Genomic DNA, 17,654 nt, shown 5'->3' with positions numbered 1-17,654 from the left:
TTTTCTTGAATTTGCAGAGCCCGTGGGTTCCGTTGGCCCCAAGGTAGAAATCAAAGATAAACTTGGAATATTTGTAGCTCCAACTTCACGCTCATTGGCTCTTCTATGCCCAGCTCAGGCATATCCCCAACCTGCTTATAGGTAAATAAATGTCACACCAATACCTATCCCTCTAAAAGTACCAACATTCGGGCGAAATATAAAAAAAAAAATTGCTACAATATATATGTGTATGTCAAACTGTCCAATTATAGAACCCATAGGAAGTGTTCGTCCCAAAGTGAATCATCAGGATGAATTTCGTCATGAAAAAATCAATACACAGGGTACAATAGCTTTACAATGTCCAGCTCAGGCATATCCAGTGCCAATTTACAGGTAATAATACGAAAACTCAGGAATCAAGGCAAAAATACAGCTTTGTTTGCATAGAGATCGAATTGGATATATTAATTTCATCAATTAAATATTTTCCAAAATCTTCATATAGCTAATCCAATGCAGTGATTAACACACTCACAGATGACTTTCAAGTTCGTAGGGTTTTTTTCTTTTGTATCTACATATCCACCGTGGCGCAGAGGTTAGCATTTCCGCCTATGATGCCGAACGCCTGGATTCAAATCCCGGTGTGAACATCAACAATATTTTCAGCTATGGTTATGCTCTTATAATGCTGGCTACATTTGTGAGGTATCCTCCATGTTAAAACTTCTCTGCCAAGTGGTGTCGCTATGCGGCAGGCCATTCACACTCGGCATAAAAAGGAGGCCCCTTTTCATTGACCTTAAAAATTTTAATCGGACTGCACTCATTGACATGAGAGAAGTATCCCCCATTCCTTAGTGGAATGTTCATGGGAAATTTAGTTAGTTAGAACACATTGACAAGGTTCTTATTTATAATTTTTAGCTTCTACTTTCATCCCAGTTCAGGCAGTTTTTCTCTCAGTTTTACATTCAATGCAGTACTGAGTTTTTTCTTCTCTATACATTTTAGAACCCATTGGAAGCGTCGGTCCTCGTGTTAATCACAAAGATGAATTTAGCCATGAAAAGGTTAAAATACAACATCCAATTGCTTTGCAATGTCCAGCACAAGCTTATCCAGTACCATTTTATAGGTAAGGATAGCAAATGCTATGGAAATGACTTCTTGGCATGGCTTCTTGAGCTTCAAGAGGGCGCAATAACAGATTAGACTGTAATTTTATGGTTTGACCGCAAAAACCTCAGCTTAGATGTTGCAAATCTATCTGCAACCTGATATAGCTGACGTATAAACAGATCAAACAATTTGGCTCCTTAACCTTAACAGGGCACAATTTTTATCCAATTTTGATTTTCAATATCTATGTGAAATTCCTATCCGAGTATATTTTCTTTTCATATAAGTTTTCCGCGTACCAATATTCAGGCAGTTTTTTCCAAAGTAAAAGATTAGTAAAAGAAAGTTAATCCTGATTTAAAGTTCTTCTTTAAATATTTAAAATTTCTCATCTCAGAGCCAATTGGTAGTGTTGCACCAAGGGTTAATCGCAAAGATGAATTTAACCATGATAAAATTCGAACACATGGAACCATAGCAATCCAGTGTCCGGCTCAAGCATATCCAGTACCAGCTTATAGGTAATTCTTTCATTATAAAATTTCTCACTACTACTTGACCAACATTAGGCAGTTTTCGTACTATCGATTTGTTTCTTATAACGTGTTACCCTTTGAAACCAATTTAGAACCTGTTGCCAGTGTGGGTCCACGTGTTAACAAAAAGGATAGTTTTGATTTTGATACTATAACAGAGGGTGGCAGCTTGGCTGTATTGTGTCCTGCCCAAGCTTATCCTGTACCGATTTACAGGTAAAATAAAATCAATGTTTGATATACTCCCCATATAGAAAGATCTTCTGATTTTGTTTCTTGATAGCGATACCCTTCTTCATGGGTTCATCTATATAAAGGGTGATTTTTTTGAGGTTAGGATTTTCATGCATTAGTACTTGACAGATCACGTGGGATTTCAGACATGGTGTCAAAGAGAAAGATGCTCAGTATGCTTTGACATTTCATCATGAATAGACTTACTAACGAGCAACGCTTGCAAATCATTGAATTTTATTACCAAAATCAGTGTTCGGTTCGAAATGTAACGTTGCGTCCAACAGCATCTTTGAAAAAATACGGTCCAATGATTCCACCAGCGTACAAACCACACCAAACAGTGCATTTTTCGGGATGCATGGGCAGTTCTTGAACGGCTTCTGGTTGCTCTTCCAAATGCGGCAATTTTGCTTATTTACGTAGCCATTCAACCAGAAATGAGCCTCATCGCTGAACAAAATTTGTCGATAAAAAGCGGATTTTCTGCCAACTTTTCTAGGGCCCATTCACTGAAAATGATTTGCAAGCGTTGCTCGTTAGTAAGTCTATTCATGATGAAATGTCAAAGCATACTGAGCATCTTTCTCTTTGACACCATGTCTGAAATCCCACGTGATCTGTCAAATACTAATGCATGAAAATCCTAACCTCAAAAAAATCACCCTTTACCAATATCCATTCCATTTGGATAAAATATTGTTTTGAAGTTTGGGATATGTCTTTCACGTCTTGTTTGTGTTGCACAATACTAGGTAAAGTTCATAGTTTCGAATTCTAAGGGAAACGTGTAAACTAAACAGTTTGGGTTAGGTAAGGCTTTAGTGGCAATCTGCAAGCGGACTTACTTAGTCATTTCCGTCCATCGTGATAGTACAGTAACATTGAAATGAAGATGCTTTGTTTGGGGTGATTTTTAAGCTATTATCTTTTTGGCAACACTGGCTTAAACAGCTCAAGCACGTTTCGTGTTTTCACTGTCAAACATCTTCAGTTTGTTCTATAATTTAACCACGAACAACAAATTATTGAATTTTATTATCAAAACTAGCCGAAGCGGGCCCGCTTCGCTGCGCCTTCTTTAACTCTCTAATATCTTTTTAGGGTGGGGACACTTCGCCCTGAATGTGGATATCGAATTCGTGCCATTGTAGCCTATGACGCTGAACGCGTTCGAATCCTGACCGGAACATCGGACAAAGCGGTGGCGACATTCGCGAGGTACAATGCCATGCATGGTAATTTAAAAAAAATTTCTCCAAAGAGGTCTCGCACTTCGAGACGCCGTTCTGACTCGGCTTTCAAAAAAAGGTCGCTTATCATTGAGTTTAAACTTGAATCGGAAAGCACTCATTGATGTGTGAGAAGTTTGGCCTTGCACTGTTCCTGGTGTTTTTAAAAATTAGGGTAATGAGAAGTGCTTTTTAGGGAAGGTATGACACCTCAGACATTGCGGTTCAAATATGGATGTCAAACTCGTGCTGAACTTCCAAATCCCTTTAATTTGAGCCCCATATTGCCATGGCCCGTACATATGAACCGTTTGGAGGGTGTTTTGGGGCTGGGGCGTCCACCGGCTCTTTGCACTGGAAGGGCGTACCCCAAAACACTTGGGGTACGCCCTATCAAATTCGTTTTCTACTCTCAAATAACTTTCATTTGAGTCCCATATTGTCATAATGGGTCAAATAACTCATTTGGCGTATATTTAGGAGGAAAAGCGTCACCTAGACTTGAACGCAAATTTTAATGTCATATTCGTAATCTACTCCCAAACACCTTTCATATGATTCCCATTTAGCCATGGTCGGCTAATATGCCCAGTTGAAAGTGGGCGACCTCCCATTACTTGAACCTAATGTGTTATGCCATATTTGTAATCTACTGCCCAATACTTTTCATTTGAGTCCCATATTGACATGAATTTCGAATATATATGTTTGTAGGAGTTTTTGGGTTGGGGGCCCGCTGGGTAATTGGACCCAAATTTTAAGACCTTTTTCGTTTTCTGGTCTCCGATACCTTTCATTTGATACCCTTATTGTGCCCATCGGACCACTTTTGATTTTGGGTTGTGTTTTTGGCATAAGGGGGAGCGTCCGTCCCCTTCCGATAACGAAAAAATATATAACCTATGTTTCCTTCCAGACCACCCTACACAATATGCGAAAATTTCGAGAAAATCGGATTTTTCAGTCTATACGGAACAAACAAACCGAGTGCCATATATCTGTGATTGGCTAATGTGCCCATTTTGGACGTTTTTGTGGTGGTGGGTTGACCCTCTATACTTCGACATGAACTTGTATGCCAGATTCGTTATCTACTCCCGCATACTTCTCATTTGATACCCATATTGTCAATATCGGTCCACTTTTGATTTTGGGTGGTGTTTTTGGGGTAACGGTACTTGGTACCAACTTTTATTATGAAATTATTACTCTAGTCTTCAATACCTTTCATTTGAATCTCATATTGTCCCGATCGGTCCACTTTTATTTTTGGGAAGCACTTTTGAGGTTAGGAGAGGGTCCGCCCCCCTCCCGATATCAAGAAGTTATATAGCCTATGTTTCCTTCCAGACCAACCTACACAATCTGTGAAAACATCAAGGTAGCCGGTTCAGCATTTTTTGAGTCTATACGGAACAAACAAACAAACAAACAAACAAACAAACAAACAAACAAACAAACCTACAAACACAAACTGAGTTTCATATAAAAGATATCCACATAGTTTCAATATCCTGTTCTGCAATGTTAGGAATATAAGGTAGGGCTTCTAGGGCCTTAAAGACAAATTTAACCCAAGAGAATTAAACTTGAGGATTCTTGAGTTGTAAGATCATTGAATCGGTTAATATGGAGGACATATTTATTGGGGATTAAGAGCCCATTCGTGGTAGTTGTTTCGGGTCATCAGGTACCAAATTTCATTCTTATCAGACTACAACTACGACCTATTTGGGCTCCAGCAGTCAAAACAGGAATCGTTTTACGATACAAGGAAAATGCTTTTTATACCCACCATTGAGCTGAAACTTTGCACAGATTCTTTTTTTTTGTCCATAGGCAGGTTCGAAGATGGGCTATATCGGAATATATTTTGATATTGCCCCCATATAGTCTGATCCGCCGATTTAAGGTATTAGGCCCATAAAGCCACATTTGTCATCCGATTTTGCTGAAATTTGGAACAGTGAGTTGTGTTAGGCCACTCGACATCTACCTTCAGTTTGGGCCGATCGGTCCAGATTTGGATATGGCTTCCATATAGACCGATCTCCCGATTTAAGGTCTTGGGCCCATAAAAGGCACACTTATTATCCGATGTCGCCGAAATATAAGACAGTGGGTTGTGTTAGGCCCTTTGATATCCCTCTTCAATTTGACCTAGATCGGTTCAGATTTGGATATAGCTGCCATATAGACAGATCTCTCGATTTAAGGTCTTTGCCTCATAAAGGGGCATTTATAATCCAATTTCGCTGAAATTTGGCAAAGTGACCTATGTTAAGCTTCTCGAAATCCGTATCGTAAATGGTTCAAATCGGTCTTTATTTGAAAATAGCCACCGAACAGACCAATATTTTGTTCTATAAAATTTAACAATGACTTGTATTTAGTTAAACCACTCAATGTCACTGCCGAATTTGGTCCAAATCTGATCTTATTTCGATATAGCTGCTATGGGGGCATAAATTATGAATTTTTCCCCGGATTATGACGAAAGGCGGTTTACATATATGTTCGGGGTGGTGGGTATCCAAAGATCGGCCCGGCCGAACTAAACGCCTTATTACTTGCTGAAATATGGACCAATATGGCTAATTTGTAATTCGCAATGACCTTCCTTCATCAATAAGAAGTACCTCTAAATTATGAAATGTTTGGTATTCTTCGTTGAAACCCTATTTTGATTTCAACAAAGTGACGTATTCGGCTTGAATGAACTCTTCGTTGTTCTGACTTGATTTCATCTTGTATTATTTTACTTTAAGAATACACTATGCTAACATTCCAAGGCAAATGTTTTTAATTAATTGGATAAAATATTTCCCTCAATAATTGTAGAAAAACAAATCCTTTTCAGAGCCCTTGGGTAGCGTTGGTCCCAGAGTTAACAAGCAAGATAGTCTTAACTCTGATGTTATTTATCAAGGACAAGATTTAGCTTTAATGTGCCCAGCTCAAGCTTATCCGGTACCTTTTTACAGGTAACAGCTCACATCTATTCGAAATTCTTTTAAAACAATCCGTTTTTTTAACAAACCCTGGTCAACCTAAAGGCAGTTTTCTAGATCAGCTTCTTATTTTTAAGGATTTCTTTCCCACATTTTCAGAACCTGTGGGTAGTGTTGGTCCTAGAGTCAATACGAAAGAAAGCTCTATAACTGACAATATCTACCAAGGAAAAGGCATAGCTTTAATGTGTCCAGCTCAAGCTCATCCTGTACCTAGATTCAGGTAAACTCTTAAAGTTGTTTGCTTATACCAAAGTCAATGGGGCGAAACATAAACCCATATGCCCAACATGCAGGTTGTTAGAAATTTAAGCCAAGTTTCTTTAAAATATTCATTGGCCTTTGTCCTTTAGAGCCCATTGGTAGTGTTGCTCCACGTGTCAATATGGCCGAGCAATTACAAAAATCGGCTGTCCATGTACATTCTCCGTTGGCCTTGTTTTGCCCAGCCCAATCGTATCCGGTGCCTGCCTACAGGTAATATTCAATTAAGTCTTTGTTTTCATATTCATTACTTTCCTAAGTTTTCCTTTTGATTTTCTGATACGCTTTAATCACGCTTAAGCTCATTGGCATGCCCGAACGACTAGACCAACAGCAAAAGGCTAAAGTTAAAAAGTTTTCGATAAACAAAAACAATAGTTTTAGTAAAAGTTCCCTTTTTCGATTTTGATCAACCCTGACCACACCTCCTCCCCTTTCCAGAACTAAGTACTTTAGTGTTTTGATTGTTTGTTGCTTGTTTGTGCTTTTATTATTCTAGAACCTGTTGGCAGCGTGCCACCCAAAATAAGTGTGGGTGAGAGGCGTAAAGATGCTGAGGCTAAAGTGGAAACAGCTTTGAGCATTTTCTGCCCAGCGCAATCGTATCCTGTGCCAGTTTATAGGTAGGACATATCACAAATGGTAAAACATGTTTAAACTTTTTGGCATTGAATTTTATGCCACGTCGAATATGGAAATTTTACATGAAATTTTAGTGACTGTGGTAACAAAACTTGTGATACCTTAAAGAACGGGATATTTTTATACCCTCCCCCATAGGATAGGGGTATACTAAATGCGTCATTCCGTTTGTAACACCTCGAAATATTCGTCTGAGACTCCATCTAGTCGTGTCCGTCCGTCTGTCAAAAGCACTCTGACTTTCCAAGGAGTAAAGCTAGGCGCTTGAAATTTTGCAAAAATACTTTTTATTAGTGTAGGTCGGTTGGGATGGTAAATGGGCCATATCGGCTCATGTTTTGATATAGCTGCCATATAAACCAATCTCGGATCTTGATTTCTTGGGCCACTAGAAGGCGCAATTCTTATCCGATTTGGCTGAAATTTTGCAAGAGGTGTTTTTTATGACTTTCAACAACTGTGCTAAGTATGGTTGAAATCGGTTCATAACCTGATTTGGCTGCCATATAAACCGATCTCGGATCTTGATTCTTTAGCCACTAGAGTGCGCAATTCTTATCACATCTGGCTGAAATTTTGCATGAAGCGTTTTGTTATGACTTTCAACAACTGTGCCTAGTATGACCCAAATCGGTCCGTAACCTGATATAGCTGCCATATAAACCGATCTGGGATCTTGACTTTTTGAGCCACTAGAGGGCGGAATTCTCGTCCGATTTGGCTGAAATTTTGCGTGAAGTGCTTTGTTATGACTTCCGAAAACTTTGCTAAGTATGGATCAAATCGGAACAAAGCCTGATATAACTGCCATACGAGGGTTGCCTTTTATATTTCGGGATTGGACAACCATTGTGTTGGAATCTCCTACTGACAGCTCTATCGTAAAGCTTGGCATTTTTGAAGTTATACGTACTCAGAACATTTTGACATACGAGCGCTATTTGTGTTGTTTACAGTAACTTAATAGAATCACCTCGCCCAAAAAATGGAACTAAGTCGTGAACAATTTCGTGCGATTTCTTTTTTACAACTTTCGACGTGGATTAATTCAACAACAGTACATCGATGAACTTAATTCAATTTTTGGCAATGAAGCTCCATCAAGGACCAATGTTTATCGATGGTATGGTGAGTCGAACCGAAGTTGTAGTTCACTTCAAGACGAATTTCGTGAAGGTCGTCCAAAATTAGTTGTTATTCCAAAAACCATTGATGCTGTGCGCCAACTGATATTGCAAGATCGTCATGTGTTCTATCGTGAGATTGAGACAACCTTAGGCATTAGTGGGATCAGCATACAGTCAATATTGCAGGAACATTTGACCGTCAAACAAATTTGTTCACGTTGGACCCCACACAATATGTCAATCGCTCAAAAAAAGGCTCGTGTCGATTTGTTGAATGAAAGGCTCCAAAAATACGATCGCGGTGTGTCTAAACTCGTCTATAACATCGTGACAAGAGATGAATCATGAATTTACGCATATGAGCCCGAAAATAAACAGCAGTCGACTGAAATGGTGTTTCAAGATGAACCAAATGCAACAAAAAATGCTCGCGCACGAAGCATTTCCAAGCAAATGATCGGCTGTTTTTCGGAAGCACAGTCAATTATGAATAGTACACAACGATTTGTTTGCCAATTATTGTCTTGCAAGAAATCAGAAAAACCAACCGCCGAAGATTACTCTTCACCACGACAATGCGAGCTCTCACATATAGGCTCAAACAACTGCATTTTTGAGCACTCAAAACATCGATTGGATGAGTCATCCGCCGAATAGTCCTGACTTTGCACCGAATAACTCCTTTTTATTCCCGTACGTAAAAAATAAAATGAGAGGTCAACGTTTTTCGACACCTGAAGAAGCGGTTGATGCGTTCAGAATGCATGTTTTATAGATACCTCAATCAGAGTGGCAAAAGTGCTTCGACAATTAGGTCAAACGCATGCAAAAGTGTATAGATCTTAATGGGGAATATTTTGAAAAACAATAAAACTATTTTCGATGATTAATATTTGTTTTTGTGTTTTCTAATCCCGAAATATAAAAGGCAACCCTCGTATAAATCGATCTGGGATCTTGACTTCTTAGGCGTTTAGAGGGCGCAATTTTTATCTGATTCGGCTGAAATTTTTGTACAATGACTTCTCCCATGACCTTCAACATACGTGTCCAATATGGTCTGAATCGATCTATAGCCTGATACATCTCCCATATAAACCGATCTCCGGATTATGCTTCTTGAGCCCCATACAAGGCGTAATTCTTATCCAAATGGACTTAAATATTACACAATGACTTTCTCTGTGGTCTTCTACATTCAATTCATTCATGGTCCGAATCGGACTTTAGCTTGATATAGCTCCAAGAGCATAACAATTCTTATCCATTATACTTTCTTTGCCTTAAAAGAGATACCGCGCAAAGAACTCGACAAATGTGATCCATGGTGGAGGATATATAAGATTCGGCCAGACCTAACTTAGCACCCTCTTATTTGTTTCCTTTTGTTTTGTTGTTTGGTCATTAGAGATAAGATAAACTTAATGACCATGAGAGTAGCCGACACGGAGTGTTTTTTTTTTGTGCAAATAGTTTTTTCAATTGATAAAAATATGTGGAAGTAGTCTAAATTTCAGAATCTTTTCGATATGGCCACCTTTTGTCTTGAATATTGCAGAATCTTTTCGATATGGCCACCTTTTGCCTTGACTATTGCTCTGAGCTAGTCAAAAAACAAGTTGCAAGGTGTACGAATGTAGTCTACCGGTATTTTGGTCCATTCCTGGAGAATAATTTTCTTGTGGCATATTTTTTTAGTCTTTAGTCCTTAGACGTATGGCGAATTGCACAGGAACTCCGTGTATGAAAGGAAGTATGCAACACGAACTTTTAGCCATTTTTGGTTTACACGTGAATTATGTGACAGTGATGAATCTTGCTTGTATGTCTATGGTCTACAGCCAAGATGTTTTGCCGAAAATAAGGCACATTCACTTTGACGCCAGGGTCAAGCAAAACGGTTGTAGAGCGTCCATTGGATTGACATTTGGTTACGTTTGTTGTGTCAGTATAACGATTTATGGTGCGTTACACAAACAATTTGGTCACTTTGAGGTGTTTGAGTTCGCAAACACTATTATTATATTATACTATTTCGATAACGAAAAGTTTTCCTTTTAAATATATTCAGAACTGTTTTTGGTTGTTTGATGACAATATAATGCTGTCAATAATACAAATATCATATAGCCGTCATTTCTAGTTTGACGGATACATCAGTGTGAACATGGTAATACATCGTGTCGGCTACCAGGTAGATAGTACAGACTCTTTCTAAGATTGTTTCAGAAAGGAACTTTGATTCAGCGCTATAAAAATACATTATAATGTATATTATTGGACAAAGTATTTAGTTCTTCATTCATTTCAACCAGTCCCACATTCAGAGCTGTTATCATTAAAATAATCTATTCCTCATCTTAATAAGTAACTTTTGTTTTTTTTTTTTCTTAGAACCAGTGGGCAGTGTTGGTCCTCGTATTAATTTGGCTAATCGCCGTAACGATGCTGAGGTTGCTATTGGTAAAACTGTTAGCATATTTTGTCCTGCCCAAGCTTATCCGGTGCCATTCTTTAGGTATGAGACTAAAATATAAGGCGAAAACTCTTATACAGAACCGCAATAAGTTTCTTTATCACAGATTTTAGAAGATAAAAATTTGTGAGCCCTGAAGCTAATATTTAAAAATAAAAAAGACATTGGTGATTTAAAGCATAAGTTGTAGTCTTTTTCCTATTGCTTTAAAGAAGGCAATGAAGTATCTCGGATTTAGAAATACGAAAAGAAAAACTTATGGAATGACTTTACACTAAACAAATCTGCTTTATTTGGGAAATACTATTTTTATAGAAACTGTGCAGCATTAATTTTCACTTTTGAACATGAGTCGTAAATTTGCCACATTTGATTTAAAAGTCACTTCGGTTATTGTAAGACTTTTAGAAACTTCCTCTGAGGTGTTGGATGGCTTCGTAATGCGAAAATTCAAACATTCCTTTAAGCCAAAAATGTTACGTTTCCAACAAAAGATGATTTGTTACACGAAAATATGATTCGTTGGGTTTGTACTAAGTGTCTCTTCCGTTTGACAGCTCAAAAATACTCATTTTTATGCCCTCCTCCATAGGATGGGGGTATACTAATTGCGTCATTTTGTTTGTAACACATCGAAATATTCGTCTAAAATATAGTAAAGTATATAAATTTTCGATCGTCATGACATTTTAAGTCGATCTAGCGATGTCCGTCCGTCTGTCTGTCGAAAGCACGCAAACTTTCGAAGAAGTAAAGCTAGCCGCTTGAAATTATGCACAAATACTTTTTATCAGTGAAGGTCGGTTGGGGTGGTAAATGGGTCATATCGGTCTATGTTTTGATATAGCTGCCACATAATTCGAACTCGCATATTTACTTCTTGAGCCACTAGAGAGCGCAATTCTTATTCTGAAATTTTACACGATCTGGGATCTTGACTTCTTGAGCCTCTAGAGGGCGCAATTCTCATCCGATTAGGAAGAAATTTTGTACAACGGCTTTTCTCATGACCTTTAATATACGTGTCTAATATAGTCTGAATCGATCAATAGCTTGATACAGCTCCCATATAAACCGATCTCCCGATTTTGCTTCTTGAGTCTCTACAAGACGCAATTCTTATCCGAATGAACTGAAATATTACACAATGACTTCTACAAAGTTCAGTATTCATTTATGGTTCGAATCGGACTATAACTTGATATAGCTCCAATAGCAGTCCAATAACAGTTCTTATTAAATATTTTTTGTTTGCCTAAAAAGAGATATTGTGCAAAGAACTCGACAAATGCGATCCATGGTGGAGGGTATATAAGATTCGGCCCGGCCGAACTTAACACGCTCTTACTTGTTCTTTTTGCTGAAGGGCTGATTTTATGCATTATGCATATGCTCATCTCGTTACTTGGTGTCATGTTTACCACTTTTACTCAGTTCTTAATTGTCTCATACAATGTTGTATATTAAAACGAAGAGTTCAGTTTTTGCAATGCTCAATGTTTGATAGTGTGTCTTGAAAGCATAAAAAAGTGGTCTTGCGCAGGCCTGTGATACGATCCCTATAAAATTTGCCGGTAATTGTCTATATCGATGAGTTAGTCTGGTAAATATAATCCGATAAAATTTAGATAAATAGTTCATATACATTACTCATTCGGTATGCTCTTGCCTAAAAGAAGTTGGTGTACTCGCTTCTGCACGACTTAAGCCTTTTTTAGTTATTTCTCTATCACAACATTCAGTCAGATTTTCTAAACTCTAAACATTTGAAATATGCATGAGGTTATGCTTATATATTTTACAGAGCCTGTGGGTCATGTTGGTCCTAAAATAAGTATAGGCGAACGTTTGAGAGATGCTGGTGCAAAAATAGGAGCTAGCTTTTCATTATTTTGTCCAGCTCAAGCCTACCCAATGCCAAGTTACAGGTACTATACAATACTTGGATTAGGATATAGTAACAACTATGACAAAACCCTTTTGTAAGCAATTCAGGCAGTTTTTATTTAAATCCGAAAGATTTGCTTAAATAAAATTCTACTATTTTCTTGAACCCATTGGCAGTGTTGCTCCCAAGATTTCTGTGGAGAACCACTTGAAAAATGCTGAAGCTGGTTTAGGTCGCAGCATAACATTATTTTGTCCAGGACAATCTTATCCAGTAGCCGATATATAGACCGATCTCCAGACTTAAAGTCTTGAAGCAATAAATTGGTCATTTTTCATCAAATTTGGGCACAGTGAGTTCTGGTTGACCCTTACCCATTTCTGTGAAGTGTGGTTCAGATCGGACTATATTTGGATATAGTTGCCCTATAGACCGACCGCCCGATCTCCCGATATAGGGTATTGAGGTGATAAATGATCCATTTATTAACCGAATTCGATGAAATTTGGCACAGCAAGTTCTGGTACCCCTTTAAACCCTTTTATTGAATATCGTCCAGATCGGACCATATTTGGATATACCTGTCATATAGACGGATCTCCCGATATAGTGTATTGAGCCCATAAAAGGAGCATTTTTCATCCGATTTTGATGAAATTTAAAACAGTGCGTTTTGATAGACCTCTACACTTTTTTGTCGAACATCGGACCATATTTAGCTATAGCTGCCATATAGACCGATCTCCCGATATAGAGTATTGAGCCCATCAAAGGTGCATTTTCCAATAAATACCCAAGCGTTGGGTATTTACCCAGTAGAAACTCATCTTTATATATGTAGAATGCATGTTCAACAGTAAGGGGTAGAGCTGGCAAAATATTGATGGCACTATCGATACTATCGATATTTTGTTTTTTGTCTGAATATCGATTGATATTTTTCCTATCGATACTATCGGCAGAGTTAATTTTTTGCAAAACTAAGCGATTTGACCCTGAATTTATTCTATTAGATACATTGAATTTATTCTATTGGGTTGCCAAAAAAGTAATTGCGGATTTTTTAAAAGAAAGTAAATGCATTTTTAATAAAACTTAGAATGAACTTTAATGAAATATACTTTTTTTACACTTTTTTCTAAAGCAAGCTAAAATTAACAGCTGATAACTGACAGAAGAAAGAATGCAATTACAGAGTCACAAGCTGTGAAAAAATTTGTCAACGCCGACTATATGGAAAATCCGCAATTACTTTTTGGGCAACCCAATATTAGATAATTTCACCCTGAATTTATTCTATTAGATACATTAAGGGCGCAATTAGGTTAAAATTTTGTAAAATAATTCTTTCGTGACTTCCAACTGATTTTATTCAGTCTGTGCATTGTTATTGCTTCTATATAAATCGAACTAATGATTTTCTTCGAACTTTCGTTTGAAATATAGGTGATGGGAAATTAACAATAGCATCGATACTATCGATATTTATTACTGGAAATATCGAAAAAATCGAATATTGCGATTTTCGGCAGTTTGCCAGCTCTAGTAAGGGGGTGGGATCCAAAAGGAAATACCTTATTCAAAACATATAATTTCGCCAATATTCATTTTGCGTACAAAATGTTTATAATTTAAGCTTGGCCCTTCACCAACATTCAGTGCATACGTACATATGTAAAACCCACTGCATTGAAAAGTAATGTTTTTTTAAATTGTATTTAGAACCCATGGGAAGTGTTGGACCCAAGTGCAATGCTCAAGATGAATTGAATATGGTGCGCTCCAGAATAGATAAAGATTTAACTCTACTATGTCCAGCTCAGTCGTATCCGGTTCCAAGATTTAGGTAAATTACAACCTCTCACACAAATATTGAAACCTGTCACCCCGATATGAAAATTCAGGCAGTTTTCCATAAACATATGTATCATATAAGGTTTTTTGATTTTCTTCAAAGAGAAAATAAAGAATATCGATAATAATATTTTTCTTAGAACCCGTTGGTTCAGTGGGACCCCGCCTTACGTCTGGTGATAAGACCCGCAATATTGATGTCAACTATGATCAAAGCATTACATTATTGTGTCCAGCTCAAGCATATCCAGTTCCATATTTTAGGTAAAGAAAACAATTTCAAGAACAAAAAGGCACAGCTCAGAAATAGCAAATGATCTCGAAGTTCAGGCAGTTTCTTCATTAATAAGCGTAGTTAGTTAATGTTATGATATTACTAAAATTATTTTATATTAACTTTTAGAACCTATAAGCGGTGCTGCACCTCGAGTATCTTTGATTCAGAAAACGAACTTAGAATTCGTACGAATTAAAGGAACTGTAAGTGTAATGTGTCCAGCTCAGGGGTATCCAGTACCTAGCTTTAGGTAATTATTGTCAAAAATTTATTTTAATTCCAGCAATTAGAGGATAAAACTAAACTTGAGAAACTTTCTCGTAAATGTTCTAGCTCAATGCTCTCCTCTTTATAGACGAGTCATCTCCTCTTTATAGATATTTAAGTTGTAGTGACGGTATTCATGGTATACACATACCATTGAATGTTTTGTTTATCTTAACCGCAAAGTTTGGTTCCATTCCAGTATTCAGGCAGTTTTTCTTAATACGGTTTTAATATTCTCATACTCAATTTTCAGAACCCATAAGCAGCACATTACCCAAAGTAGCATCTCAATTGAAATTCGATATGAAATCGTATGCCGGAAACTCAACTTTCGCCTTATTGTGCCCAGCTCAAGGATATCCGGTACCATTTTTTAGGTAATTTTTTAACGTTTAGAAGTGCAGTTCAACACTGAGAATATAAGATGTTATTTTGATTATCTTGTCTGGATGGGGAATTATCTTTACAGTAATCCCTGTAGCTTTTATAAGTTTGTGAATTCTAAGAGGAAGGTTTGGGAATTACCTAGTTGCATGAAGCTTCATTGTAGGGAATCGTCTGACGATTCGAAGATATGAGATATGTTTGCAGACTTTTTTCAAAGTAGTTATGCCAAATTGTCTTCCAGTTCCAAATATGCTTATGACATTAATAGGTTGAATTAATTCCAACGGATTATTCTTACTGAGGATGAGATGCTAAATGGTTTAAAGTCTCGAAAGAGAAACAAACAAAAATTGTAAAATTAAATGATCTCTGGCAAAAAACTTGAAAAATTAAATATTCGGCAGAGCCCGGCTAGGATTCGAACCTGGGCACACGGAGCAACAGCGAGAGCAATTGCCGTTGTCTTAGCGTTCGAAGCCATCAATACAACTTCCAACAGATGAACAAAATCATGTGTAGTACGGAAGAAGTGTAATTTGTTACAGATAGAATGTCTGTCATTACACAAAAATACATGCATTGGGAAAAGTACAGCTAATAAGAAGGGTTGTCGAGCTTGGTTAATGTGGTAATTGTATCATATATGCGTTTTTAGCTATTAATACGATTCAAATACAACATACCAAAGCACGGCCCTTGAAGCCATTACACCCAATATGGTTGAAAAGTCTTCTAACCAAAGACGAAACGCGTCCCTTAGTGGTTGGTGTGTGTTGCCATCATTGGCTTTCCTTTTCCATTTGCATCTCCGATCATTGAGCTCGTCTCGAAAGAGAAACAAACAAAAAAAAGTCATTAAAGAGTTCCAAGACTCTGGGGCCGGATGGTGTACCTGCGAATATTATTAAATCTAGTGCCTACGAGTTCAAAATTCAATGATCCATTATCTTCAGGATATTTTCCTCATTCCTGGAGGTAAAGTCAAAAATGGTTGCAGATTTATTATTGAAAATTATAGCGGTATTGCGAAATTAAGTGCAATACCAAAGCTGTTTGAACTGCTGGTTTCTCGTAGGATATTCCATTTTGTCACACCAATTATTTAACCCTACCAACATGGCTTTGTTAAGGGGAGGTCGACTTTGATCGACCTATTAGAATTGCCGTGTCATTCTTATGATGGTTTTGTAAACAGATGTAATTAAACTGATTTGAGCAAAGCTTTCGATACTGTGGTGCATAATTTATTACTGTTAAAACTTGAAGAGGAAATCTTCTTATTTACAAGACCGTACACAGAAAGATTCCAAGGATATAGCTGCTTATTCTGGTGTTCCCTTATTTATACAGACTGGGTTTTATAAAACGGTGGTTCAATGAGTTTGATGAATACTCGTCATTACATACCTCCTAGACCACCTTTAGTGAGATTTAATTTTGAATTCGCTCTTTTTATGATGTATATAACAAAGTGTATTGTATTATATCCTTCATCGATCCTTTTTTTGTAATGAAGAATTCTATCCTTCATCTGTAGTTTGTTGTAGAATTTGCCAGAGAAGACTGTTCATCTTATTGTCCTTTCATTGTTGTGTAATATCTATGTTGCTGTAAATGTTGATCTAAACATTAAACACTATAGGTGTTTAACTGGCTGTGAAATTTTTGTAGCCAGTATTACTCTAACCCTCTAAAAACCCTCCATAGTTCGGACTATGGGGTGTACGCATCCCTACGTAATGGGAAGTGGTCCCCTCGGTCGGCAAGGGCGGGTGGGAGTGGCGTGGGAACGAACGAACGGAGTACTATACTTAAATAATCCATTATAACTGTGCTTGAAAGAACATTTTTGGTGATTTGGACAAGCCAATTGGGTTGATTCATAGGGAATGGTAAACTACGTTTGTCTGCATGGTAACATCAATGACGAAACTGGCGGCTTTAGAGTGGGGAACAATATGTTTACTCCTTGAATGTGTTAGTTTGTTAATGGGAATATTCTTTCCTGATGCGGATGAGCGCGAAAATTATTTTGCCTACTCCAAGTTTGAATTGAGTCGATATAGTGAACAGTATCTGTCGGCTTAGGAGCAGTAGATCATCTGTCATAGATGGTATGACTGGATAGATAGGTTAAGCATTTGGAAAGCTGTACCAGGATCATGTGAAGTCGATTCACACTTCCCAGATCCCTAATATTCAAGATCGCATCATGACACCAACATTCTCTCCGTGCCTGCAAAACTAATTAGAGGATAATGGTGCAAAGATTTCAGAAGGGCTACAACAACGGTACCAGTTCGGTTTTCGCGAGGTGAAAGATGTTATGAACGCCAGCATCCACACACAGGA

General features: G+C 37.6%; 1 protein-coding gene across 24 annotated transcripts in view; it reads left to right on the top strand.

The window, feature by feature from the left end:
* The window catches only part of LOC106095735 (cell adhesion molecule Dscam2), a 433,819-nt gene that overhangs the window by 187,889 nt on the left and 228,276 nt on the right, over positions 1-17,654 (top strand). For 9 of the 24 annotated variants that reach the window (XM_059369670.1, XM_059369663.1, XM_059369668.1 and 6 more), the window contains one exon: positions 10,548-10,671. The exons of 13 other annotated variants lie outside the window; for them this stretch is intronic. In XM_059369670.1, coding sequence (XP_059225653.1) covers positions 10,548-10,671 — 124 coding nt within the window. Of the gene's footprint in view, positions 1-10,547; positions 10,672-12,484; positions 12,558-14,774; positions 14,899-17,654 lie in introns of those variants that run through there. 2 more of the 24 variants (XM_059369658.1, XM_059369674.1) reach the window with 2 other exon arrangements.

Source organism: Stomoxys calcitrans, chromosome 5 (assembly GCF_963082655.1).
Source record: "Stomoxys calcitrans chromosome 5, idStoCalc2.1, whole genome shotgun sequence".
Taxonomy (NCBI): Eukaryota; Metazoa; Arthropoda; class Insecta; order Diptera; family Muscidae; genus Stomoxys; species Stomoxys calcitrans.
The sequence above is the reverse complement of the archived record's forward strand: the minus strand, read 5'-3'. Positions and strand labels throughout refer to the sequence as shown.